Here is a 27,679-nt window from a genome sequence, read left to right on the forward strand (position 1 = left end):
GCAGCAAGCCAGACAAAAATGTGGCTGATTCCACCCGACCTCTGGCAGCATCTCAGAAATACACAGGGGTTCTGGCTACTGAAAGCACACAGGTGGAGGAGGGAGGTGCACATCTGAGCACATTGTCATTGTACCAACAGAACTACGACATGACACAGAAATTTCAGTGTGTTGTAAATTAAATTTGTTACTCATTTAAGAGCAGTTATGATCCTGTTCGTTTTACATAATAGGGCACAAGTGATACTTTATCATGCAATGATGTAGAACTGAAATCAAAGTCATTACCATAGAATATCTTTCACTCTGTGTGGCTCTGAACCCCAAGAATCTGTGATTGCTCTAGTGACAAAAGGGGACATTCACATTACTCCATGAAAGACCTACCTCGATATGTTCCTTGGTGATAAGCCAGGGTCGGTGAGCCAACATTTTGTTCAGTTCTCCTAAATTTTGCAATTTTTGAGGTGCATTTTCCAGACCATTCAACCATTTAGGGTCTCCACCGACATGAAGGAAGTCATTCACATGGAGGTTAACAAGGTAAGAGCACTGATGTCGTGCTGCAGCCTAGAAAGGAAAACAGTGTGATGCAGAAAACAATTACAGAAAGTTAGTACCTTATGACAAATACCGTAAATCATTATTTCCTCAAAACATCCAAGAATAAGATTTGCACTGATCAAAGACTCAAGTATAAAAAGATTTCTGAGATTAACACATCAGCTTGTTTTGATTATTGTTCTCACAGCACAAATATTATGCTGGCTACAGGTGCAACATTCCTATACCCAGGGAGAAATACAGGCATGGATTTATTACATATCCTGAAGCAAGTAATCTAAACTGCATCAGACTCCCCAGGGGAAGAAGCCATCTCTAGCTGCACATTTACCAGCAACAGTCAAAAGCAGGTTTTAGATTGAATATGGCAAGAGAGACTACGGGCAGCTTCTCAGGAGAGAAAGGCCCAGTATCATTTACTCCAACACTTTCTGTATCAAATTAAGACACAGCCAAAACTTTAATTCAACTTCAGCAAGCAAAAGTCATTGAACTGGCAGATTAAAAATTAGAAATCAACCATTTTTGGCAGAAAACTTGCTTAGAATTTACATATTTAGGAATGCATGATGGAACCAACTATTGAGTTAGAGAGGGGTGTATGTGACAGGACACACACACAAAAACAAGCTTTCTTGAGAAACAGTTTCTGAGATACTAAGGAAGCCAATAACAATTGTCTCATTTCTATAGCACACTTTTCCCCTCTTTCTCACAGTCCTACCAAATCTATGAACATAAAGTGCTGCTCTCCTGAAGCCATCTGTAAAGCAGACACCAACAAAGCCACCGTGCTGTTGCCTCAGCTGCTGGTGAGGTGCCCTTCCAGCTCGACACTGTTCCTGCAGCACGCAGGAGCAGCTGCTGTCAGACAGGGCCCGCGCTGTGGCGCGTACCATGATCCCGATGTAGTGCCGGTAATGGAGCGGCAGCGGGCCATCCATCTGCAGCAGATAGTGCTGAGTTTTCAGAAAGCTCTCCAGATACTGTGGGTGGAAAACCATCACCAAGGTGACGTTGTCCAGTCGGCCCAGAGTGGCAAAAGACTCAGCAAACAGCGTGTGCATCGTGGCGTCCTCCTTTCCCACCTGAATGGTCTGATTGGAGAGAAAGAGCAATGAGCAATACTGTCCAAGTGACACCAATAAAACAGCAAATAAATACATTGCCACAGCACCCAGAGGCCCCAAGTGAAAGGAATTATACTATAAATCTATTAATGGAGTTAAATCAGTGCACATAAGGCACATTAAATCCCTGTAATACCTCTCAAATGATCTCTCATTTAGGAGATCACAAGTGGTTATATCAGCAAAAGAAGATTTTTGGCTTTAGTCTCTCCCTAATATGACACTGACTTCTCATATTTAACTGTCTCAACTTCACTTTCTTGAATACCCCAGGGTTGATCTTAGTTTACTGTAACTAAAAGCTAATTGAATAATCACTTTTACTAAAGGAAAAAGAGGGAAAGAGGTAAAAAGCTAGCTAAGATGATGAGAGAAATAAAAAAGCAAATTGAAAAAGACTAAAATTCCTAGAAAACCACAGGCATATTGCTATTACTTTTCCTCTGCTCCAAATTCTCTTACCAGACAATCAGGAGAGAAGCAGCAGAAATGCTCATCCACAGCACTCTGGAGCTTCTCCGATTCTTCAGTGGTAGAGACAGCTCAAGAAAAAGCAGTCCCAGAGCAGAGGGGCAGGTACCTTGTGGACCAGTAGGAAATTACATCCGGATGTTCACAAGGAAACAGTATTAAGTTTCTCTCATACTAGACAGCAGCATGGGAGGGGTCATAACTATTCTAAAGCTCCCTAAGGCTCTCACTGTTCTGTACACTAGAACTGGCCAAAGTCTCAGGACTGAATGTAATCACTACTGAAAATGTTTTGCAGATCAGCTGTCCTGAAACCACTCTGGGCTACTATTAAAGTGATGTTCCTTAAAAGCATAAAGTTCACTATGTACTTGAAAACACTACCACACCTCCTTCTCAGGGATGAATCTGCTTGGTCCGTGTCCCAGTGGTCTAGGAATTCTTATTCCAAGTTCCTAGAAAAGAAAATTACACCACCTCAGCATTTAGCTATAAACATCGTTTTAACAGTGGTTGCAGGAAAGAAAAGAGTTCTCCATTCAGAGCTGGGCTTATTTGGGTACTTGTGGTACCCTTGCTCAGGCACTTTTACTAGTACTGTTTGTACAAATGCAAATCATTTTTTTATACAAGTGCTTTATAATTAGCTGTGCTTGTTTACAGCACACTGCCCCACTCCAGCAACAAAATGTTCAACAACAAAGACCCTGTCAACCAAAGAAAACACACACAAATTTATATGCATGCTCACACACACACACACACAAACACACACACGCACACACACTGCAGCCTGGCCCACAGAAAATTCTGCATAAAGCACACTTTGGCAGGGTGTCCAGGACAAGGCGTTCTGAACATGCCGGCTGCTGTGTGGTTATGCCACTGATAGAAAACGAGGCTGCTGTGTGTGTGTACATCCGCAGCTCGCCAGCACACAACACCCTGTGCATCTGTCAGGAAGTGAAACAGCTGTAACCCTAATCAGATTTCTTCTTCCCAACCTCAAAGAGCACTTAAACTGCTGAAAGTACCTGATCTACATTTGCATCTGCTTTCTTTTCAAGACAGGATAAAAAGCTATTCACATTGGCAGGGAAGGAGGGAGGGGAATTTGCTCCATCAGAACTGCGGCAGCCACGTCCTTGCACCCACTTGTGTGGATGTGTTATCTTGCAGGTAAGGTGGAGGCTGGATAACCCTGGCAGTACACTGCTTGTCTCCTTCAGCTGGGTGAAGCTTTCTGACAGGACTGTGGCACCCTGGGCCTTTCCTGCAGCCAAGCAGCAAATACAAGAAGACTTGGGTGCATTTGTGTCCTGGCCATTAACACTATTCCTTCTGGAAGGGGGAGCTGTGTGTCCCAGGGCAGTCCTTATGAGCACAGAGCAGCCCCCTGAGAAGGCACAGCAGGTTCCAGGGGGCAGGTACCAAAGCAGGGCATGGCCTCACCTTACACTTTGACACATTCCCCCCATGCCATCGCTGCCGAGGCCCCTCTGCCATGCGTGTGGCACTTGCTGCAAACCAGCTCTCCTGAAGGGATTACTCCCCAGTGAGCAGCTTGGCTTCCCCAGGAAGGATGGGAGCCCTGCCAGCTGATGGCATGGCACTCCTGCAGATGGGGGGAGACCTGGGATTAAAGCTGAGGATGGAGCTCAGTGCTAAACTCTAGGCTTTATATAAACTAATGGTTTGGGCTCCTTACCCAAGCCCTCTTTCCCAATCACCTTTTAGAACATACCTATTGCCTCTGTTCCTTAGCCAACCCACCCATTTTGTGATGATACCAACTTCATTCAGGTTCTCAAGCAGGTTTAGATGAATAAATACCATGATTTATAAAAACCATGCAGTGAGCCAGTCCAGGCCACACAGAGCAGAGGCACCTTCAGCTGGTTTAGGCCTCAAGAGCAGATGATGCCCCAAGAGCTGCCTGCCAAACACAGCTGTTAACTTGGCCACATTTTCCCCACATAAGTAAAGGCTGTTATAAACATGCAGTACTGGTTGCACTCACTACTGCACTTTTTCTCTCTTTAGCTGAGGTTTCTATTTGCACAAGTTCACTGTATGAGAAGCAATTTTATTAATCAGTTACCATTTCCTGAACTTTCCCCTAAGATTAAAAAACAGCTTCAGACAGCTGGAAACAATGAGTGCAGACCTAAGGGGCATGCCAAACTCTTCAGACTCTGACAGTCCCCTTAAATCCTGAAGTCAGATGCCTTCATTTCTCAAGTCTTACTTGGATAATGTAAGATCAAAGGGCACCTCTTACAAATAGTCTTTTCACTTTTTCCCCTCAATGTAGCTTTTTCCTGCTATGGGTCCCAACATACACAAGCAAATTTTGCCTGTCAGCCAAGCAATGCCACTTGTAGGATGGAATTTATCAGCATCTCTCTTTAAAAGTTCAGCAGAGCTTCTTATTTTTCTATAATTACACTAGAGCAACATCTGATAGCCAAACAACAGCAAGCAAAAAGAGATCATTTAAATTGTAAGCAGCATTTAATTTAGCAGATGTCTGCAGTTTGCCAGATGAAGCTCTCCAAGACAAATACCTTGAAGTTTAATTCTTGAACAACTGTTTTCCTGTTCCCAGAACAGTTAGAAGAAGGAAAAAAAAGCGAAACCCAACTTTAGGACCCTGAGATCAGCAGACTGCTAATGTATTTTGCTCCACAATCTAAAATACATCACAATAAATACACTTCTGTTTTTTAAAGCATACAGAGGTCAAGCTTACAATTACACAGCATGTAACAGGTTCTATTACTCAACCCTCACTGCAAAGTGACTTAAGAGGTTTTTTTAATGATTAAAAAGTTGCTTTGTTTTCCATCAGGAGATGGATCATCTCCCTGACATCATGGCACCAGCCTAGCACTTGAGAAGTCTGGGGTCAAGGCTCTGTTGTGACAGAGATGTAACAAAGAATTTGTGAAGATGAGCCTGTTTCCTGTCTGCAAAATAGGGGCTTCTTCCAGAGGGTGCTGAGAACAGAAACAACTTGCACATTTAACACAGTCACGAGAGTTGTGTAAAATCTGACCCATTAGGAGCCTTTTGAAAACTTGTTCTTCAGTTACAAGCTATGACAGACCTTATAAAAACTGTTTTCCCTCTCTTTTTCAGAAGCAGCATTTAATTAAGTCCACCTAGTACTTCAGAAATAGCTGTGTGCTTCCAGCATCTCTGCACTTCAAATACTTGATAACACAGTAATAATTCTCAAAACAGTCCTAGTGAATCTCTCCTTTGTTCTGAACGCATTTCTATGCTTCATGAGATCCTTCATCTTCCAAATACACTCAGGGAGCAACACTCTCCCTCTCAAAGGCAAGACCTGCCTCCTGACCAGACACACCACCACATCTCTCTCCTGCACCTTTCTCTTAAAGCACCATTTCCCTTGAAGCACCTACAAACTCTTGGTGAAGCAGTTGTGCCTAGGACAAGCAGCAGCTGGAAAAAAGCCTGTATTCCTTTTGGTTATTCCAAAAGTATAAGCAACCTTCATGCGATTCCAGGCCACAGAATTGCACACCAAAGTGACCTACTTAGTGACACATTCTCTGCATCAAACTTCTCCTGGCTCCTTTCCTCCTGTTTGTCAACCTCACCACACCACTTTCATTCAGCCTAGAAACTCTGCAGCTGAATACAGCTCAAAGCTCAGCAGAAAGCCAACCACAACTGAGGCTTTAGGTGCAAATAAATAATAACAATAACAATAATAACAATAATGGTGGTGATGATGCATCAGACGCACTCCATCTTCAAAGCCAGAACATAAAAATCGGGTGGCTGCGAAGCTGAGCACCAAGGGTGGAACAGATTTCACCCCCAACACCCAGAAGCTCAAGCTAATGGAAGGAGGTGAGCCTTGCTGGGTGGCAATCCACTCCACTGCTCACCTTCCAGACACACCTTGGCAGAAAAGCAAGACTTTAGCCATGTAAATGCTGCATTGCTGTGCTGACAACCTCGAAAAACACAGAAAAGCCTCCTCTTACCCCTTATGTAACTTGCATTTCTGTACAGTCATTATTATTATTTCCATGGGAACTATGTTCACTAGATATTTATCATTTTCAATCTATACATCCCCAACCACTGCCATATCAGCCCAGCATCACATTTCATGCATTTAGATAGCTCAAGATTTCTGTGAGGTGTCTCCCATCTAGGAGAAAAAAAATCCCTGAGAAATGGAAAAGCTACACATCTTAGAGAAGCTGCTACAGAAGACTGGTGGCTTGAGCTGAGATCTCTCAAGTCACAGGCTAATGTCCTAACCATCAGACTGTGTGCCTGTTCAGAGACTTCTCAGCCAGGAAATGCTTTATGCAAATTTACACCAAGAAACAGCACTGAAGAGCTGAGACAGAAAAGTTAATGAGACAAGTCTGCAAGCTTAATTATATACTCCCCAGTTACCACTTACTCTCACCAGTCTGGCTCAATTAGCACATCCAACTCCACTAGGACAACCAGACCAGAAGTCTGTACTGCCTGCACACACATGCTCAGGGAAGACTACTCTAAAGCCTAAAACGTGTAAATTCACACAATGTAGAGCTCTTCTGTATCTTACAGCCCAATTTTTAGGTAGCTTGTTTAAGCCTCTTGACAGGAACATGATTCCTGTCAAATTTATGTAAAAAGCCTGAGATAAAAAATTGAACTGCAATTGTGTAGAAGAGGTTTGTAAATACTTTAAGTACAACACACATTACTTCTGCTAGTAATAGAACATTGGCTGCTTTGGTTCTGATTCTCTTTAAAATGTAAGTTAAAAAAAAAAAAAAAAAAAAGTCACAATCTAAACAAAAACCCAGGATCAGAAATTTCACTAGAAACACTGAAAACAGAACTAAGCTACAAGCCAGGTCACAGAGCCTCTGGAACAGGAACAGCTATCTAACCTAAGCTACAGTTCTCTCTGCACTGCATGCCTAAAATGCTTTTTCAGATCCTTATGGTTCCCTCACTCCTGGCTCCTTGCAGCTAGAGCTCTGCCCCTTATCACAAAACCTCTCCCAAAACTCAGTGGTAGTTTTGTCCAATGAATCTGGGGACTGTTATCAAACTGCTAATTTTCATTCAGGATTGATGAGCTATGATCCACAATTCTCCCTCAAATGGCTTCCCTGGTGTTAGCACAGCAAGCCATCTTACTCCCCTCAAGTACAGCCAGTACCACTATCAAGCCCACCAGATTTCTATCTACCAGAAAGACTTATTTACATACTTACTTAGGCTGTCTCTTAATGGCAAAGGGAACATTTTATCATAGACAAGCCACAGGCAAAGTAAAATGATAATTATCAATTTACTTCACTAAAGTACATTTGAATTAACATCTTTATCTGAATCATCTATGTCCTGATTAAGTACTAAGTGCTGCTAGGTTCAAATTATATGAAAATCACACCCCATAATACAATATAAAACAATCTAATGTAATGAACCAGAGAAGGGAAATGAGATTGAGGTGAATTTTTTGGAGGTAACATTTTCCCAGACTAGTCATCATTTTACATAATCCAAGTGCTTTCCTACCCAAGCTTAGGGTTAAGAAAGGCACAATGAGCTGTGAGTTAAAAACTCTTCAACACAATCTCCCAGTAGAATTAACTCCTCCATCATGCCTGTACTGAAAATTCAACTTAGTATAATATGATGATCATTTGAAGCATAGGCATTAAAAATACCCATTTAGGGCTTTAAAAGCTTATAGGATGAAATTCTGCTAAGCGTGTTCATGTCCAAGAAGGTTGTGCAGCATTTCCAAGGGAGATTTGGCACTTACCAGTCTAAGAGGCTTCATGCTGCTGCTGCTGTGCTCACTGTGAACCGTCTGGTTCCCACTTCCCCTTTAAAGGCCACCGACAGCAAAATCTCACTGGTGACACTGAGGCCACAAATGGAGTTTCCTCCTTTAAGACCTTAACAACAAGGACTGGCACAACTGGCCACACAGGACAAGCTGTCCCCAAGCTGATACATAGCTTAAAAACTGTATTTTCAGTTCTGCCAAATGCAGTAGCTACTGTGGTTTCCATACTGGACATAAAATTTTTAGGAAGAAGGGAATTAAGAACAAAGAGTGGTGATTAAATACTTCTTTCCCTGTCCACAGAGAAATCCTATATATTTTCTAAATGTGGGGCTATGCAGAGCTGGCTGGTTTTCCTATTTTATTTGTTTACTTAATCCCCAAGTAGCTGCAATTGCGGCTTTCCCAAACAAACCATGATTCACATTAAAATGACAGAACAAAAATTATCCTAGAAATATCATGTACTTTTGCACCGGTTCCACTTACTGGGTATGTCAGACTGTCATTCAGCTGAAGCAACAGACATGTCTCTACTTGTACGGATTTGAAGAACTGGGAACAAGTACTCCCCCTCTGTTACAAAGCACTTTGTTACACAGACCTACCGCTCTTCACTGGAATTAGAGCATGGCAAATGCTGAACTGCTCCTCTTTCATACAGAGTATGTTATTCTTACATGAATCTAAAGATGTAAATTACTTCAATTTCATTATCATTTCTCTGAATGTTTCAAAGTCCTTTGAAATACCTGATTATAAAAACATCCCCATCTATTTTATGAGACTTGATTCAAGACAGAAATCAAAGCAAGGGAGAGTGTGTCCAAGATCCCACACAAAGCCCAGACTCCCGTCTCCATCTTTAGCACCTCTCCTCTGGTCGTCTTCCAGGACGGCGCGGTACAAGCAGCTCCAAGTGCAGTTATCTCAAGGTGCCTATGGGGTACCTACTCTTCCCCAGCAGTAACAGCTCTTCCTGAAGTGGTTTTGTGGCACAATTGCCTACAGTCCACAACCCAATTTACTTTTGATATGAGCTCACTGAAACTGAGGCTGAGTTTCAATGATTAGTGCCTACCTTTTTTTATATGGCACTTCTGTAATGAAACAGAAAGCATATAGGGCAAAGGATTTCGAATGAATGCCTGCAATTTCCTTGCTGTAATCACTGTTTAAATGCCAATAAATTGGTGACACAGAAGGAAACAGTCTAAACGTGACTGGAACCGTTTACATTACATAGATTTTACTGCTGGATTATGTCAAAGCAAAGCATATATCCATATATATGTATCCATGAAGTACCGGATTATTCTAAATCAGAAAAATACAAAACGGGTTCTGCAGACAGCTACAGCAGTTCTGATGATTTAAAGATTTTCCTTAAAAAGAAGAATCCTAACGTGGTGACACTAAGAAATTTACAAGAGAGATCCAAATCAGAAGGTTTATTCCTGCCCAAAATAATGTTCTTGACTTGCATTTGTTTGTAATTACAGCCCGCTCTTCTCCATGAGAAACACAAGACCAGCCTTACTGTTTCAAAAGGATAATCCAAATCTATGCAAGAACGACGTAAACGCCGGGCAGTTGCGAGGCAAAAACCACCTGGACGAGCCCAAGAACTCTGCAGAGGCACCCGGTTAGCACACACACCGGCGGAACACAGCCCCCCTGGGACCAGCGGGTGGCGGAGGACAGCGACAGCATCCGCACGGTCACCGCAGGCAGCGGCTGCTGCTTATCCCAGGGCTGCACAGGACCTGCAGCCCCGACCGACACCCTCCGAGCGAGGCAACGCAGGGAAACGCCGCAGCTGCCGCCGCAGCCCGCGGATGATCCGCAGGGGCTGCCCGCGCCCCCGCCCCTCCTTCCAGCAGGGATTGCTGCGGGGGATGCGCGCAGGGAGAGGGACCCCCGGCCCCGGGGGGGGCTCAGCGCCGCGGGGACACCCGGGCCACCCGCGAGTACCTGGTGCTGCCGGCCCGGCTCGCCACCGTCCGGCCGGCGCTGCGGGGCTGCGGCTGGAGCTGGGGCCGGGCTCGCCGCTCTCGCAGCCCCGCCGGGCTCTGCCCCAGCGCCGCCGGGGCGGTGCCAGCCCCGTCCCGCCCGCCCGGCGCACGGCAGGGGCGGAGCGGGGCCGGGGCGCTGCCCCGCCGGGACCGGCGCTCGCCGCGACCCCGCGGCTGCTCCCGGGGCTCGGCAGTGCCGCCAAATGTCCCGGCGGGGGCACAAGAGGCGGCAGCCCCGTGCAGCCCACCCGGGCCCGGCAGGACAGCCTGGAGCCCCGGAGCCCTCGGCTCCGTTCCGCTCTCCTCCCCGACACAGAGACGCTCCTTGGACAACGCTTTCCGCCCCGCTCTCCTGTTTCTTATGCAAGAGTTTCTATCTTCTCTTTAAGCAACAAAATAATTACGGCTTTTAAACCGAGAAATCGCAGGAGGTTCACATTTTGCAGATATTTGTGTGACTAAGTGCGCTGCTGCTGCAGAAATCTGGCCTCCTGCCTATTCCCAAGATCATAACAGTCCTGGGCAAACATATGTTTTGCAATCGCATCAGCAAAACACTCGGCCTTTGTTTGCAGCAGGCTGTGCTGCGCCTGCCGACCCCCCAGGGCTGTAAACTCTGCCAGATGCCTTGCATCTCCCACCTCTTTTGGTCTGGGATTTTATGTCATCAATTATTTCAAAAGAAACAAGTCCCTGAGCTGGCCCGAGTGATTTTTCCTCTTTTTTCTTTCACAACAATACAAGATCTATAAAGCTACATTCTGTTAGATATTTTTTCTTCAAATAATTTGAATTAAAATACAATACGGTAGATGCCAAGAAGAGATCTTCTGTTGCAGTTTTCATGGGAGAAGGGCTAGGACAGCTCTGAACCCCTAAACATACTCTCCTGGGGGAGGAAGGCTTCTGCCTACAATTCAGGCTGTGCGGTTTGAGCTGTACCAAGTTATCTTAACAACCAAGCAGGGAAATTCCACGACACTGAACTTTACACTTCTGTTAAATGTAAAACTGAACACTGCAAAATTGCTCACAGGCTGTTCCTGTTATCAAACCTAACAGCTAAATGCAGAAAACACTGAGGACAGTGCTGCCAGGGGAACAGGGCAGCATGACGCAAGGCAGCAGCTCTGCACATCTCTCATTCTTGAGCCTTAAAGGCTTTCTTTCCTCTCCAGTTTTCAAATACCACCACACCTCTGTGTCATGCAATTAACACTGGGGAACCAAGGGATACTCCACTGCTGAAGGCTTAGCAGCAGCTATAAGGTTAAATTGCCCAAGCAGCACAGCTCCATCCTTATTTGGGGCCTTGGCTTGAAGCTGGTATGTTTCTCCAGAAGAAACAGAGTGTCCTTACCTATTTGCACTTTATAAAATGATCAACAGAAGCATGAAGAAAGAATAATGCAATACTGGCAAGGAAGGTTGCATTTTGTGAGCTAATAAAATAAACTAATGGAAAACAGTGTTTAATTCCCTCTGCTTGCTTCCTTACTTCAGGCCAAGGTATTACAACAAGGGCTCCTCATTCAACACAGGCAAAGAACTGGCTTGCACTCAGAAAAACTATTGAAAAGGGAAGTAATTACCTGAAAGCAATGCAAGAAGATGCCTCACCGTGAGAAATCTTCCTGGATGACAGACAAATGGTCATCCCCTTCCATTAATTTGTTAATATCCTTGGAAGAAGGGGTGGGGGAGGAGGGGCAGCACCCCCTCACTTCCAAAGTGGTTTTGTCCCATTGTGGTCATTTGTACTGCCTGGGCATTTGTGAGGAAACCTGTTTATATTAACAGTTGCTCCTATACAAAGAACCTTGGCAGATACAGATTTTTTTCTGGCATCGTCCAAGGGAAATTTTCTCTCTTTAAACAACCAACTCAATAACAGAAGGTAGGAAATTTTATTGTGTTCTTCGCTTTCTCCGTCAGGAGAGATGGAGGCAGTGACAGCATGTCAGAAAAACTGTGTACAAAGGGGAAGAGGAAGTTGCACAGCCATAGCAAACAAATAATAATGGACTTAAAAGCTCTCCCATATGGCCAGAGTACACAAGCCCTGCTCAGGCTCCAGGTATGCCTCTGCCTTAGCAGAATCCCATCACCCCAGCTTGGTGCAAGCCCTTTCTCTATCCCAGCCCTCACAAAGTGCAACTCCTCCAAATTAAAAAGCCCACACAAACCTGTGTCCCCTGCTTATCTATAAATCAGTGCATAATTGCAAACTGAAATTATTCCTATTTGTGAGCTAGTATGACCAAATACACGAGCAGTTTCATAACAGAATATGGCACAGAGCTCACTTGGGTACTGATGAGTGCAAACCGCAGCACAGCCGGGGAACACGGGGACAGATCCATGGTTTGGTTTGCATAACTGGAGCGTTCCCCTGGGGAAACACAACAGTATGTTTGACCATGTATTGATGCAAGTAAACACAGATCTAGTGAAATGCTCCTAAGGGAAAACGCAGCAGATGTTTAACGTGAAAATATCGATAGATACTGAGTTCCTTTCACCCAGAAAGCGTGCATGAGATATACTCAAAGCAAACACCACCTAAAGCATAGAAGCATACTCCTTCATAGCAAGCACATCCCTAGAAGCTGGCATTTAACATCTGTGCACTCTAGGTTATCAGAAGTGCAGCTTTTCCTTATTGCTACATTTAAAGGAAAGCCCTGGGAAAGCTAAAATGAGACCAACCAGCTACAGTATGAAAAGCCTAATTCTGCAAACAAAAATGTCTGCACTTTGCTGGTTTAAGTTGAAACAGTTCTGTTTCAGTCCAATAGGGCAATTTTTTGAGTCAACTTTGGCACAAGCATATGACTCCAAAGAACTGGAAAACCTAGATCTTAAATTCTTTCCACAGAAAAGCCATCCAGGCAGGAGCATTTGAAAAGCCTGTTACTGCAATACCCTGGACATCAAATTAGTTTCTCGGAGGATGATCAGAAGATTCATTTTCAAGTAAAACTAGGTAATTCTTTAGGGCTCTGAGCTGATTTGTTTTAGCTCCACCTAATATGTTGCCTTAATGAACTCACCAGGTGTTTCAGCAACGACTAAGCAGCCCCACACTGGCCACTATGAACATTTCCCTGTGGATTCCTCTCATTCCGGGCGGTCCACAGCCACTACCCTTTTCATAACAAATTTCATGAGTCTATTAATCTTTTCTATCCCTTGATTATACACTTGTTATTTCTCAAACAGCAAAAATCTTAATCATTATAACAATATGGCACAGCAATCAAACCATTCATTACTGTGAAGAAAGAATTTAAATTAAATACAAGAATGTATCCTTGTAGCATGCAAGTAGAAAAAGAAAAAAAGCCAGTATTTGAAAGCATTCCTCTTGATTTAACCTTAATCTGATTGTCAGGCTTAAAAAAAATCATTCTATTATTAGAATCGGTACACAGTTCTAGGGGAGGAGAATAAACTGTATTCTTTGTCCAATCTAAATTCTTGCTCTATGTGTCAAAAAGGACCAACCCTTTAGGAATGTCACTACACCTGATACTTTTATAATAATAACAAAAACAAGTTGTTTATTAGAATGGAGCGCTGACAACTGGCCATGTCAGGAGATAAGTTTAGACCAATATACAGAAGCTTTCCTTTCATAGTCTCTAGGATTGTAAGGTTTGTTAAGACTGAACATATTACCCTATTCATACATCAGATTTATTGTCTTTTCTTCAAACCTTATTGAAATTCTGTTTTTCTATTTCTAGACCCTGCTTAAATGCTGCTTTCTTAATTTCTTTTCAGATTTCTTAATCTTCAGCTTTAATGGGCAAATGATTTGCAAGTAATCATGCTGCTTTGTGAGCAATTATAAATCAGGTCATTCCTACCCACTGTATTTCCCACCAAAGACACCATCTTTTCTCTTGGAGCTGCAAGAGGCTGTGAGACTCCTTTGTTTCACCTGAGCTGTTCTCACAACTGACTGACTTGAACTCACCATGCTGCAAGAACTCCAGTGGTTTTATTTGTTGCCTGAACTATTTGGTTCATCACTTAGGACTCTTACTGCCCCCAAAGAGTCCTTCCTCTGGTAATTTCTGCCTTTAATATTTCTACAGCTCACTGTCACCTTTAAACCACAAGTTGTTTTGTTTTTAATGTCAGCACGGCTTGTCCAAATTTAACGTTCTGTTCTGCAGTTATTGGGTAGCAGAAGTACAAAGTTTAATTTAGGGAGCTATAAGGAGTTTAGATCTTGAGATTATTCATGCTTTGGCAAGAACATGAAAACAGAAGTATGGTTTCTAAGACTACTGCAAGTAGGTAGATTAAAGATGCATATCTAAATCTTGAAAGATTGAAAGAGTGTCTTACCAGATTATCCTTCCCCTTTTTTATGCGGGTACACAGCTCTTCCTAGGCTGATAGAGAGCAGCTGAGCTACAGAAGTTGTCTGGCTGTGGGTTCTGTGTGCTGCTGTTCTGAGGTGGCTCCAGATTCACACACCATATAAGAATACTCTGGTTAACAAGTCCCCCCAGACCCAGCTCTCCCAAAATCAAAGATTGTATCAGCTAGCTTCAAAGTTGACCTTGGTATCTCACAGGTAACTTCTGAACTTTTGATGGCTAGAGGCTGTATAGAGAGGGGATTGGCTGTCCAGCTGCAGATTGTCACCACTCCCTGGGGAATGGAATATCTGCAGGCTGCCAGTCAGTCTGCAGTCTCTCAGTATTAAATAAGCATTAAGGTTAAACAAAACTAGTTTACCTTAATAAAAGAGTGTATTTGGAGTTCAGACAAGAAAAATAAAACTTAGCTTACAGCTGTCTAGAACTGGTTTGGCCTAAATAGGTCACCTCTCTCCTTTAGTAGCAAACTGCTGGGTAATACCAGTGTCCTTGGAGTTGGGACACATTTTACCATCTTATACTCGTGTCCCTTCTCCCCACGATGAATACTGAAAAGGGATGAATATCCTGTGTCCACTGAGTGAAAATTCACCCTTGGGAACTTCCTGCAACTGCTAATCCTCATGACTGATTCAGTGAAGAGCAATGGGACAATTCAGTACCTTACTTGCTATGCTGCCTGGAATGCTGTCTGACCCTGCCTCACCACTACCATGTAAAGATGCTCTTGGAAAGCCTGTCCTGCATGGATGGAGGTGTCCCTGTCACTCATTGAGCAATCAACTGCCAACCAACCTTTTACACAACACAAACATATGTCTTCAAAGCAAGGGAAGGCCAGCTGAATCATCTCTGTGACTGCAAGGCTTCTGTTTTGTTGTTTGCTTTTTTGTTTTTTGGTTTTTTTTTTTAACTGCATTTAGCCTCAGAAATAGTCTTTATATAAAAATAGAAGAAAAAACCAGTGAAATGCATCTCATTACCAGCTTCAGACAGAAATAAGACAACAGCAAGCACATGGGGAAAAAGAAAAGACATTTAGCAGTGCTGGAGTGTACACACTTGGCTTACTGGAATTGGCTGAGACCATGACAGCAAGTGACCCAGAGATGCACTGCTGTGAGGTTACAGCGAGTGTGCAGGAAATGCTGTGCAAGTGTCCTGTAAAGAAGTTGCATCTAAAACCTGCTCTGGTATTCTGGAACATACAGCTGTGCAACCCAGAAGTGCATCTTACCAGGAGCTTTTTGCCATCTTTACTCCTAGGGGCTCAAGTGTGTCTCTAGAAAATTGCTTCACACTCTGACCCGAGGCTCATGCCTGACCTGATTCCACAGGTACAACATACAAAAAGCTTACTTTTGCAGGGCCTTCACCAAGGAACAAACTAGAAATTTGTAAAATGCTTTGTGAAGAAGTCAAGTCAATCTTAATTTCATATATATATTCACACTGCATTCAAAAACTAGGATATTTTTGTGTGTTTTCTTTTTGTGTGTGTGTCTTGTTGGTATTTTTTTAAATAAATGCAATGTTTTCCCCACAAACCACAAGTAACAAGAATGGAATATGACAAAATGTCATGCCATTTAGTGTACCTCAAGATTCAGTTATTTATCTGTAACTTGATTTTACAATGAGATAAATGAAGTGAAATAGTACTAAACTAATAATATGAATTACTGCTGGAGATTCAGGAACCCTTCTGTCAGGAATTGCACTTTGGGGAACTGTTTTGTGGCTTTCTTCTTGCACTTGCCACTTTCAGGCATATGCTCAGAGTGCCTAAGAACAGCAGCCAGGAAAAGACAAAAGAAAAACCAGTTCTTTTATTTTTTGTTTTCACAGTCTAGCTGTGTCCCCCATAATGTACATTATTTTTTTGAGTCTGGGAATTTTGGAAAAACATGACAGTTTTTTTTTAGGAGAAAAATCCAAATAACCATAAAGCTGTATTTCTCCTTGCCTGTCTGTAATGACCTATCTTGTCAGGAAGGTTTCAAGTTCCTCTCCTGATTCTCTCTCCTTATTTACCTAATATATGGAGCCAAGTACAATACTATCATATAGGATTTATCAACTCCTTTAGAACAGTATCTTGGCAAAAAGTTAAGTACAAAAGTAAACAGCTCATCATAAAGAGCAACCCACATCATTGATTTAATGATAGCCATTAAGAAAACAGATCATCCTCTAGATAGTATTCAACAACTGATTGCTATAAGTTAAGGACATAACACCAGATCTGTCATTTTCATATCAGATCTGTTTCTTTTTGCTTTTGTACTCAGAGACAAACCCATGAAGACCTCTGCATGAGGAGAATCATAAAAAATAGTCAGATGAACCATGTATTTCTTGTCATTTTTGGCAATTTTTATTAGTGTTTTGTTTAAATTCAGATAGCACTGTGATGTCTTCCCATTTTCAGAAGACATGGCTAAAATTTTTAAAACAGATCTTTTTCTGGCCTTTGCTTTCTAAATCAGAAGAACTGAGAAAAGCACTGCTTTCCTGCTGATCCAAGCCCTAAAAGATCTGGCCCGTCTCCTACTCAGGAATCAATCCCATTTCCTACAGTGGGTTGTTGCCACTTGCAGCAATGTGCCATTTCTTCCTCTTGCAGTGAGCTAAGAAGTCCCTGACACTGGCTGGGGGCACACAGCAGGGAGCAGAAGCCTCCCAGCCCAAGAGGAGCCACCCCTGCCCTGTGACCGGTGCCAGCCAACATCCACTGTGACGAGCCCCAGCAAACTGCAGTGCCCCTGCCAGCACGTGCTTCAAGGACATGGTACACGTGCCCCTGCTCACACAGCACAACTTCTGCATCCTGCTCAATCCTGGATAACTTCAGAGCTTGGAGAGCTCCCTCAAGGCCTCTGGGACAAGCTGGCCTGGCACCAAGCTCCTGCAGGACTATCATCCTCCTACTGCCGCTGCCACCTTGGCATTTTTCCATTGGCCACAAAGGCTTTGGGTCTGCTCAGGACAACTATAAAGTCACAGGAGATTTCTGCAACTGAGCTGCTCAGGATCTGAGTAAACCCACATACTCTTCTGGACTTTGTAACACTGCTGTCTGCAATAGTGTCATCTAAACCATGCAACTGTTAATACCTATATAAAGTTAACCACAGTATTGGAACTTAGCCTTAAATCCACTGTTTGTTACAATCATAATTTTAAATCAGCCACTTGCTGTTGTGAGAGAGGAAAAGCCTCTTACCACTGCCTACCTGTCAACTTTCAATAAAGCATTTTAAACCCATGATGGATTCTGCCAAAGTCCTGGGAAAGGCCAGCACTGACTGTGTAGCCCCTCAGATTTATACATGCTGAAACCACACACAAAATACACACAGCAGATATGCTGTAGGGGACACGATGTTCTCAGATCTCCTTATCAGAATCAGTGTCTTGTAATCAAGCTACCACTGACGCATGATTAATAGCAATTTTCAAATGCAAATTAAGTAAATAAATTGTAAGTAAGTAAATGAAAATGCACGCATACTGTACCAAACATACACAAGTTTACTAAGATAGGATTAAAATAAATCTGAATACGAAGCTTTAAGCATTCAAACACCTTCTCATTTTGTCGGTAAACCTACAAATCCATACCTGTCCCTCTGCTCCTCACCAGTGTGACAATTACCCTCTGGAAACTCAGCAGGGATTCCAAACCAGTAAAACAGTGCAGAAAACTTGGGCAGAACTGCACCACATTTTCACTACTGATGAAAATGCAAAGTAATCACTGAAGTCTGCAAACTAAAATGTTAGCAAAAAGCTCTGGTTCATTTGCTAACTTGCCTATATTACTAACAACAGCAGAGAGGATTACTTCTCTTTATCTGGGTGCATTTGTCTTCCTGAACAGTCCTTCTCTTGAGAGAGACTATCACAAAAATAATTCACTCTATTATTTTTGAAAATGTAAATTTCATTCAAGTAACATATTGTAACTTGATGTGAAATGTGACTCCCACCACAGTCCTCTGAAGCTGGTAGGGTGAGACTAAACCAAATTTGGATTGTAGCAAACAAGGGCCAGAGGCCAACCCCTCAGAGCTGCAGCAAATAAGGAATTGCTTGACAAAGCATAAGTCTGGAGATGTCAAGGATCACTGCACAATGGCTAAAACATACAAGACTGAGATGTGTCCCGGAGAAATCATTTTGGTAAGGCTAGACCAGGGGTTCTCAGAGAAATCAGAGTGAGGATTTGCATTAGGATTTGAACCACCACTAGCAGGGCAGAATTCAGGCTTTGGCTAGGGAATGAGAGAGAACTCCTTAGCATCATCTCTCTAGATTTAAACTTAAGCCTAGTGGGAGTCATTTTGCTAAGACAAGGTGTTTGCATGTCCACAGGCAGCAGCTGAAGTGTAGAACTTGTACTAACCAGGATCCAGAAAGAGAGGTTCAATTATGGCAAATGAGAGGGCTCCCTGAGTCCCCTCTTGTAACAAGAAGAGGCTGATTCTTTGCTCTGAAAGAATAAATAAAACCCTTTGTACCTGAATTCACACTGCAGTATCATCTATATTCTTTCTTCCACGTGCAAGGGCCACATTTTCTACAATGAATTTTTTCTTGGGGCTATAGAACAATAATGCAGCATTACACACACAGGCTGGCAGTTTCTTACCAGCTGTCCTGCTCTAATTATTTTGTTGAAATACAATCAAGACATTGCTGCGAGGGAATGTTTTAAACTGGAGTCACTTGAGACTTCAGGTTGTTTCTGGCAACACATTGCCCTGCTTGAGGGAAATGGTCTTGTACAAGCAACCAAAATTAATCACCTGACCACACCTAAGATGACCTGAACAGGAAAGAAAGATAACCCCCATATAAGCTTGTACAGCAAGTATATTAGGAGAGAAGGACTTTGCCCGGTTTCACGTGATACGGCAACTGGACAAACTCTCCTAACGGCTCAGAACCTCAAACAGGCTGCTCTGAAAGCAGAGGGAAGAAGAAATTAACTGGAGGCAAGCTGGGAAGGTGATTCCCAGGGAGCACCTCCATAAAAGATATGACAGGATAGGGTCAGGATATTTCTGCATGGCAATGTGGGCACAGCCCAGGTGGGCAGCATACATGATGTGAAATCAACAAATTTTGAAAAAACACAAAATGTAACTGCAGTGCATACAGAACCATCTTAGTTCACTGGGTACTGCCAGTGACCTCCCAGGTATAATTTGTGTCACAGGTCTGAACCTGCTCCAAAAACATCAGACACATGTGTGTATGCATGCAGACATCGTTTTACAGACTGTAACTAGCTATTAGAAGCCCTGAATGACCAAATTCCCTTTTTCCCTTGTCTATGCCATTTTCCAGGAGGGGAGGGGATGGCAGGGGTGGAAGGAACAAGAATGTGTGTGGGTAATGGCAGCCCTATTTATGAAGTCCTAAAAACAGACTAGCTCTCTGCATGGGTACTCACTGATGAAAAAAAACAACCCACAACTGCCTGCTCTGCCTCATACCAAGACAGACGTTCACATAAAACAAAACACACATTTAGATTTTTGGCTCAATATTCTTGTCTCTGAATTGTTGCTCTGCATATCAACAAATGATCCTTTGTTTTGAAAAAGCCTTACCAGCCACAAGTTTCCCAAGAGAGGGACACTACATCCTCAGGCACTGACAGGCCTGCCTGGTAATAAGTAACCAGCATGTATGGGATAGATGGCAAAAATACAGGTCTGAGCATAGAGGAATCACAAGAATACTGGCCAAGAGAGAGTTGAAGTTATCTGGGTACTGGAATGACAGAAAGGTGCTGGACACAGTTATCCTACAACCCTGCTACAGTGCCTTGTGTGCCAGCTTGTTGACATTTATGTGGCTATTAAAAAAAGAAAGAACAACCACAAACGAGTCACTATGCAAAACTTTTTTCTAAAAGTACAATTTTAAGGAACATTGGACACAGAGGTATCCAAGCCAGTCTTAAAGCAATCACCCTCACTTTGTTAGCCTTACTGGCTAACAATTCTCGGTCAACAGTAGCTAAAAACATTCAATTCCAAGCACCTAGAGCATGGGAAAGACAGCAGTCTATTTAAAAGTCAGGAATATTAAAAAGCTGCAGTAGAAACAGAAGTCTGAACTTGGCAAGTAAATGCCTTTTCCACTCCTTTTTAGACAAACTTCCTTGATAGAAGTTATCTATTTTAAAGGAATTGAATTTTGCATTTGAGTAGCCTATTAAATTCTTAACTAAGTATGGTTAAAACTTTTTTATAAAATACAAAAACTGTAACTGTTTTTTCCATGAAGTTTGTTGACAGACTAGAGCAACAGCACTTACATTATAGTTTTCAAACAGTAAATGAAGCCCCTCAAAGCAAATTTATTTCATGTTTTCTATGTTAACTAGCACAGTATCAACTAAATAGTATTGGCATTTATCCTGCTATTTTGGTCACCATCAGATTTGAAGGAATACAGCTGCACCCATTTTTCCCATATGTTTTAGACCAGTGTTTCCCCAAAAGTTTTCTTCCTCTCACTATACAAAACTTCCACCAACTGTTGGAAAAGCTCCCCTGCTGTGTCTGGCTCTAATATGAACTTCCTCATCAGACTGTCTACAACCTTTAGCCCATGTCCCCAGTAGTCTCAGGGGGCAAAGGGAGTGGGCAACTCCTCAGAAAGCTTGTAACTAACAGAACGTTGTGAAAGGAACATGAAGGCAACTAGAGTAAACAAATTAGATTTGAAGATTTTAAGCAAAGTGCTTGAAGAGACAGCACATATTTTTAGTCTGGTAACAACCTCAAGCATTACATAAGTGTATTTGTACATCACCCTGCAAAGCCTACGGTTCCTGTGGTAGAAGGGTGCTTGACCTCCACGGTTTGCTGCTTACAAACAACAGTTTACATCAAGCTAAGTGTCCCATCTTAGATGCCCTTGAACCAATTTGAAAACTTATTAAAGCAGCGTTGCAATTATGTGAAAAGTAGGTGGAGAAAGACACAGAGAAAAAAGCTTCAAAGGTTTTCAATTAACTTCCAAGTGGCATTTCCAAGAATCGGCACGTCAGTTCCATACAGTGAAATAGTTTTCCAACTGTTTTCTTTGCCCAGTGTTTTTCCAAACTGACTAGTACAGCCAAGCACAGCTAGGCAGCCCAGAAGAGTGCACAGGAAAGACATTTCAGTAGAACCCTGGTTCATGACCTATTTTATGCAATGGAAATCTGCTTAAATTCGATTCTAATGTAGATACAAGAACTTTTCACATTGAGATGATATCAACCTATATGTGGCTCTCTTATGTGCCAGCAAGGTTTGTACATCATGTTCTTCCCTGATAGGAGGCCCCTTCAACAAAATGAGACTCAAAATTAAGAACACAAAAGTCAGTTTTCTGCTGCTTCATTGTTTTCAGTCTCTCCTGACCCTACTGCTTCCCAAACTAGCCCAGCTTTTCAATGATATGAGAACTAGAAGGAGCTAGAGCAATGTACTAAGGTTTCAGGTCAATGCCCAAAAACCAAAGCAGCCTCCCAGTTCTCCTCTAAATTTCCACCTGCAAAGACCTTTTGTCACTCTTTAATTATGGAAGAGTCTGATTTCTGCTCTGCTCTATGTCACTGACATTAAAAAAATAATAATTCCAGCTCTGCAAGTGTTCATTATTACTTTGCTGATGTCTCCTTATCAAAGTCACTTGCACATTGAAAATGTCTGGTCTGCCTCAGGAAAAACAAAGTCCAGGAGAATTTATCTAAATTTGAACTTGTTATGAAGCTGAAACTTGCAAAAGTTAATAAATATAGGCTTTGTCTCAGCTAGTATCACACCACAACTTACTTCTGCCTTGGAAGAACTAGGAAAGTAGAGGTTGAAAAGTCTCCATATACACATGCAAAGGTAAAAGAAAAAAGGCTGCACTCCTCCCCAGTGCCTGACAGCTGGATCCACTGATCATTAAGCCAGAAATGGCAGCTTGGGGACATGAAGGATGGCAAAGCAGAGACTTAAATGGGGAGAGCAAAAATGAGCATCCAGAACCAAGGACTCCTAGGGAAAGGCATCCCTGTACTTGCTGGGCTTAGGGACAGCCTTGCTTAATATGGGGACTCACACAGAGCAGCAGTCTCCTAAATTGCTGTGTAGTCTATCAGCAACTAGTGGAAAGCATCTCTCTGAGACTACAAGCAGCTTTTATGGGGTGAGATTTGGTGTGATTCAACTTCACTGAAGTCTCAAACATGGAAGTTTAAGATATGGCAGGGACTTCATGGAAAACATGGGTTTACCTGAGTCTGTTACCAAAATGCAACTAAATCCTTCCTAATGGTCTGAGAGCTTTGCTATATAATCTATTCAGATGGATTCAATCTGTAGAATTGAACTTCCAAGTTTTATTAGTAAGCAGAGCTACTAGCAAACAGAAACACACAAATCTGATGTGAAAATGAAATGGCAGCCTATCTATTCCTTCCACTGTGGCTACTGTATTTGTTTTCTCTCTTTGGACAAACACTCACCCAAACTTGGGACAATTCCAGATGGTTACATCAGCAGTTTATACAGCAGTAGTTACAGACAAAAACTAGCCTTCATATTACTCTATTGACTTTATTACAATTTCCTTCTAAAATCTGCAATGTTAGGGACAACCTATGTCAGGAAATCTATAGCATTTGAAAAAGAAAATTGAGATGCTTTTATTTTTCATCTTCAAAACAAATTCAGTAAGCCAGAGTTCCACAGAGCATCTAATTATCACAGAGATTTTCAGAGACATCAAATTAACATCGATTTCGCAATTAACACTACAGGCCAGTGACAAATGATGCAGGAGTACCTGTTAACACAATTTAACAAAACCAGTCAAGTCCCACAGCAAAGAGGGATTCAAAGCCTTTCAGATGACAGGAAATAGTGGCCAGCTGGCAAGAGATTTAATGAAAACAACAGCATTCAGCAGCAATTTGAAAACTGTCTCCTTGGGTAAGGCTGAGTTATTAAAGAAATCTCCATTTATAAACAGTGTTGATGGGATTTAAACAGCCTGTGTAAGAAGGATTAAAAGTCAATTGAAAAGTCTGTACAGATAAGAAAGCAAAAAGAAACTGTGCCCTTGAATTCTGTACAGAGCGATTAACCTTATCTCTGTCTTCTGGCACACAGCAGGGGTAAAGCAGGCTGCCTTATGCTGGTGAGGTGGGCTTTGCATTTGGGCTATTTAATGCTTGTACAGTGCTTTGAGTCTCTCCTGTCCCTTCACTCTCCCACTCTCTGTTTTTCCAAACTGTATACCAAAAGTCATCTTTAACCATCCCACCAGTTACATTTAGTAGATACCAGAGAGACATGAATTGCAAGAATCTGTCCAGGCATGCTATAATGATTAGGTTTTCCCTTCCTTTGTCTAACTGATGATCTTGCTATTCTCTGTTAGACATTTATAACTGTACACTTCCAATATAAACCAGTGTAAATATTGACAATGGAAATTGGCAAGTGAGGATTTCTGAGAGAAGGGAGGAAGAAGATGAGAACTTGTTTTAAGGGTTTTTTCCTCTTGCCTCCAGAGTATCCTGTAATATTCCACTTTACACAAAACTTACGATGGCTTTTCATTTATGTATCACTTCTTAGAATAAGACAACAGAAAAGAACACAAAACTAGCTCTTTTCAGTCCTTAATCCCTCCCCTATTCTTTCTCATCTTCTCATCCCATCCAAAATCCAGCCTATTCTGGTAACATAAGTTGCCTATTTCTGACATGCCTTTTGTAAAACGGCCAAAGCCAAAGAGCATTTAAGGTGAAAATGTACAATGCCATGTCTTGTCTTGGTTTCCCTTGCCTGTAACATAGACTAACATTTGATTTGCTTCCTTTGGTCTCATCCAGGACACAATAAGAGCTTTATGAAAAAGCTCTGTAAGAATCTGGGCCATTGATTTGAACAAGGACTATTTAGCCATGACACAGCACCAAAGAGAGCTTCTCCACATGCCAGCTCTGGAAGCAGCATTGCCCTTTCAGTGCAGGCTCTTAACAGGAGTGCAGCGCTCAGCAGCAAAGCTGGGCAGCTTCTGGGACCTGAGGTTGTCTCCTGGCACAGTCCTTCACCTCACTGTAGCAGCCTGTCAGAGCTAGTCCAGGTGTGTCCAACGCTGCACCACAAAACATGATGTAAACATATTCCAATTACTTATCTGTGACATTTTTCAGCCTGTTTTGTTTTTCAAGGCATCACAGAAACCATTACATAAAGAGACTATTACTTGCAGAAGGGGAAAGCTATTCCACTGAGAACTAATATTTAAGAAACAAACAATCAAGCCACAGATACTTATGAGTACATTGCCTCCATGCAAATCTAGAGTGGAAATGAAGAACATCAATATACAATTGCCCCAGGGAGATTCAATGAGCTTATATTCAATCAGCTGTGTTTGTATAAACCTGTATAAAAATCCTGTAGGAAATACATTTTTCATTTAATAAGTATGGCTTTATATCCTTCAGAGTAAGAAGTATATTGTCATTCAAAATACATTTGTGACTATTAATTGTGTAGCAACGCTTTCATGGTCCAGCATAGGTAAGATAGTCAGGACTCCCTATTTGTTAGGGTTCCTACCTTCTTAACATGACACTAAAAAAGGATTGGATTGCCATTCTGTAAGGGCTGTGAAAGATGAGGTGAACCTTAAAAACTGAAAAACCACCTTGCATCTGAATGTAGTCAGTCAGCTGCCTCACAGGTCCCCTGCCTCAATGCACGTACCTAAGAGGATTATGGTCTAAAAACGTGCAGTTTGGCTCCTTCACTGTAACCTCATGATGTTATTTGGGCATTTATGAATAGCCAGAGCTGCTAATAACATGGCACGTACCAATCACACTGCAAAGCAAGTGATCTCACCTAGGCAGCTTATGTAAACACAGCTCAGCCACAGAAATATGACGAGCTTCTGAGCATGCTTAAAGTTATTCCATCAAGAGTATTTACTCTGAAAATACATAAATAGGGTTTTGGGGGTTCCCTTCCAATTTTTCATGAAGAAAATTTAGACCAAGAATTCCTTCAAAGAAGGGGTTTGCTGTTGTGATATTCTGAAGGTTGACTTTTCTACAGCATTTCCAAACCCAGCAATCTTCCTTTCTGAACACCTATTTCCACTAGGAAGTATTCTGGTGTTATAGCCAAGAACTGATGGTACTTCCAGTGGCCTATTTGAACAAATGAGCACTGCTGGAACTAAGAACCACTTCTCCCCATTAATGTATTTTAGAAAAGTACTTTTAAAGCTTCCTGGACAAAACAGTGAAACAGAATTTAAATTCTGAAAGATAAAAAAGTCCAAACTATTTGAAAGAAGCTATAAATATCCATTACTTTCTTCCTTAAATCAATAAATATTACTTGTTGGCAAACTGGTAGGGAAATAAAGTCTTTGGTTATTTACAAGGTCTACCATTAAAAACCAAGAATGGGTAGATTCAACTGTCTCATGGTCTCATGGAGAAAATGCTAAACTGCAGTTCTGTCCAGATTAGAAGAGGGTAAATCCTATTTATCAGCATTTAATCTCCCCTATACTACATCTTCCATTTTAATACTTAAAAACAGAATTCTATTTCATGTGGAGATGTGTTAAAGAACAGAAATTCCATCAAAGTCAATATGAAGGTCACTCTATGTGAAATTTCTAGTTTGCAAAGTATTTACCAAAGAATCCTGTGAGAAAATAAAGTTTATTTTTATATAACGTATTTCATTATATCAGCTAAAGCAGCTGGAAAACTACAGGGGGCAAGCTCTACTTCAGATCAGGCTTAGAAGCTTATCTACTTTTATCAATTGTATGAGCTCATCTAAGAAAAGCGAGCACCTCTCCACATAAGTCTGATTTGTTGTTATAACAGCTACAACACTATTTTTATTCAAAAAAGAAAGAACAAATTTAGAATTTTTGCTAAATGTTTTTAGTTGGATTCTTTCCTTTCCATCAAAACAACAAATAATTCTTTTCTAAAAGGCTCCACTGCTACGAATACCAGAGCAGGAGAAGAAATAGTGGTCAGACAGTTTATTTTAGAGATACATACTCTGCATTAAGTGGGATTTTAAAGAAAAATGGTATGATAAAGAGGTTTAGCCAACAGCTTTGATGTTTTTTGATGCAAATTTGGAAAATGAACAGATATTTATTTTCAATATATAACTATTGAACTCTTCCTGGTTTACATGATGGGTGCAAAAACTGATTGACAAGTGACAGAAAATTATTGCACACTTCTCAATGTTTTAATCTTCATGATCACCAAGAGAATACATCTTGAAATTTGAAAGAAATTTGTACAGCACACTGTGCAGAATACTTCAGAAACAGTCACAAGGAAATTACAAAAGTATTCCAGCAGTAGAAGAAGGACAGATGGGACCCCTGAAGCCTATTTGAGACCAACCTCCTGTTTCAGCAGAATCAACTGCAGCTTTGTCATCCTGACAGATGTTTGCCTAACCTGGCAGAAATGCCATGAGTCCTTAAGTAAAGGAGTGCTCAAGTAACCTTATTATTAAGAACTATATTTTACCTGGAACCATTACCTGAATAACTCTGTGAACACAGAATGACTCTTTAGTATTATTAAAAAAAATTTATCTTCTCTTACTGCTGAATAATTTAACACACCAACAGTTGTCAAAGAACATATTGCTTTTATCATGTTCTTGCAGCGTGACTCAGCTGCTTGATTGTCTTTTCATCCAGATATAAAGCAAAACAAAGTCAAGTCTAGAAGCAAAAAGCATCAAATACAGTGCATGACAGAATAGAAGTGACAGCAGGTATTTCAACCTAAGTGTGGCTCAAAGCATTGTTGTTCTTTGTTGTTCTTTTATGGCTGCAGTGGATTTGTGTCCAAGATACAGAGGAACAAGGATAAATAATTGGGTGATTTTAAATTTCTAAGTGATAACTGCTTTGTGATAAACTTTTCAGAGCAGGGGAATGAAGCTCCAAGGAAGAGTAGCAGTACACAATCTTACTGCACCTTAGAACAATACTTTGCAGAGGATGGGTGATTAAGAGAGGTCTATTCCTACTCTATAATAAAATTGGTTGCAGTACACCATTAGAAAAAGGGTGGTACAAAAAGCTTCCATGCCATCTCTATTCAATCCTACTTTTGCTCCAGCTCTTGCTAATTTTTGAGAATTTCTTGCTCTTCTCCACTATTAGTTACTCTGTCAG

General features: G+C 41.8%; 1 protein-coding gene across 7 annotated transcripts in view; it reads right to left on the reverse strand.

Annotated features, from left to right (window-relative positions):
* Window positions 1-27,679, reverse strand: part of SESN1 (sestrin 1) — a 75,138-nt gene that overhangs the window by 6,680 nt on the left and 40,779 nt on the right. For 2 of the 7 annotated variants that reach the window (XM_079298730.1, XM_079298734.1), the window contains exons 2-4: window positions 2,555-2,620; window positions 1,461-1,661; window positions 388-570 (exon numbers count right to left, since the gene is read on the reverse strand). In XM_079298730.1, the coding sequence (XP_079154856.1) occupies window positions 388-570; window positions 1,461-1,661; window positions 2,555-2,620 (450 nt within the window). Of the gene's footprint in view, window positions 1-387; window positions 571-1,460; window positions 1,662-2,156; window positions 2,621-2,990; window positions 3,119-7,986; window positions 8,023-9,553; window positions 10,045-27,679 lie in introns of those variants that run through there. The other 5 variants (XM_079298731.1, XM_079298733.1, XM_079298735.1 and 2 more) reach the window with 5 other exon arrangements.

Source organism: Erithacus rubecula, assembly GCF_903797595.1.
Source record: "Erithacus rubecula genome assembly, chromosome: 2".
Lineage (NCBI taxonomy): Eukaryota > Metazoa > Chordata > Aves > Passeriformes > Muscicapidae > Erithacus > Erithacus rubecula.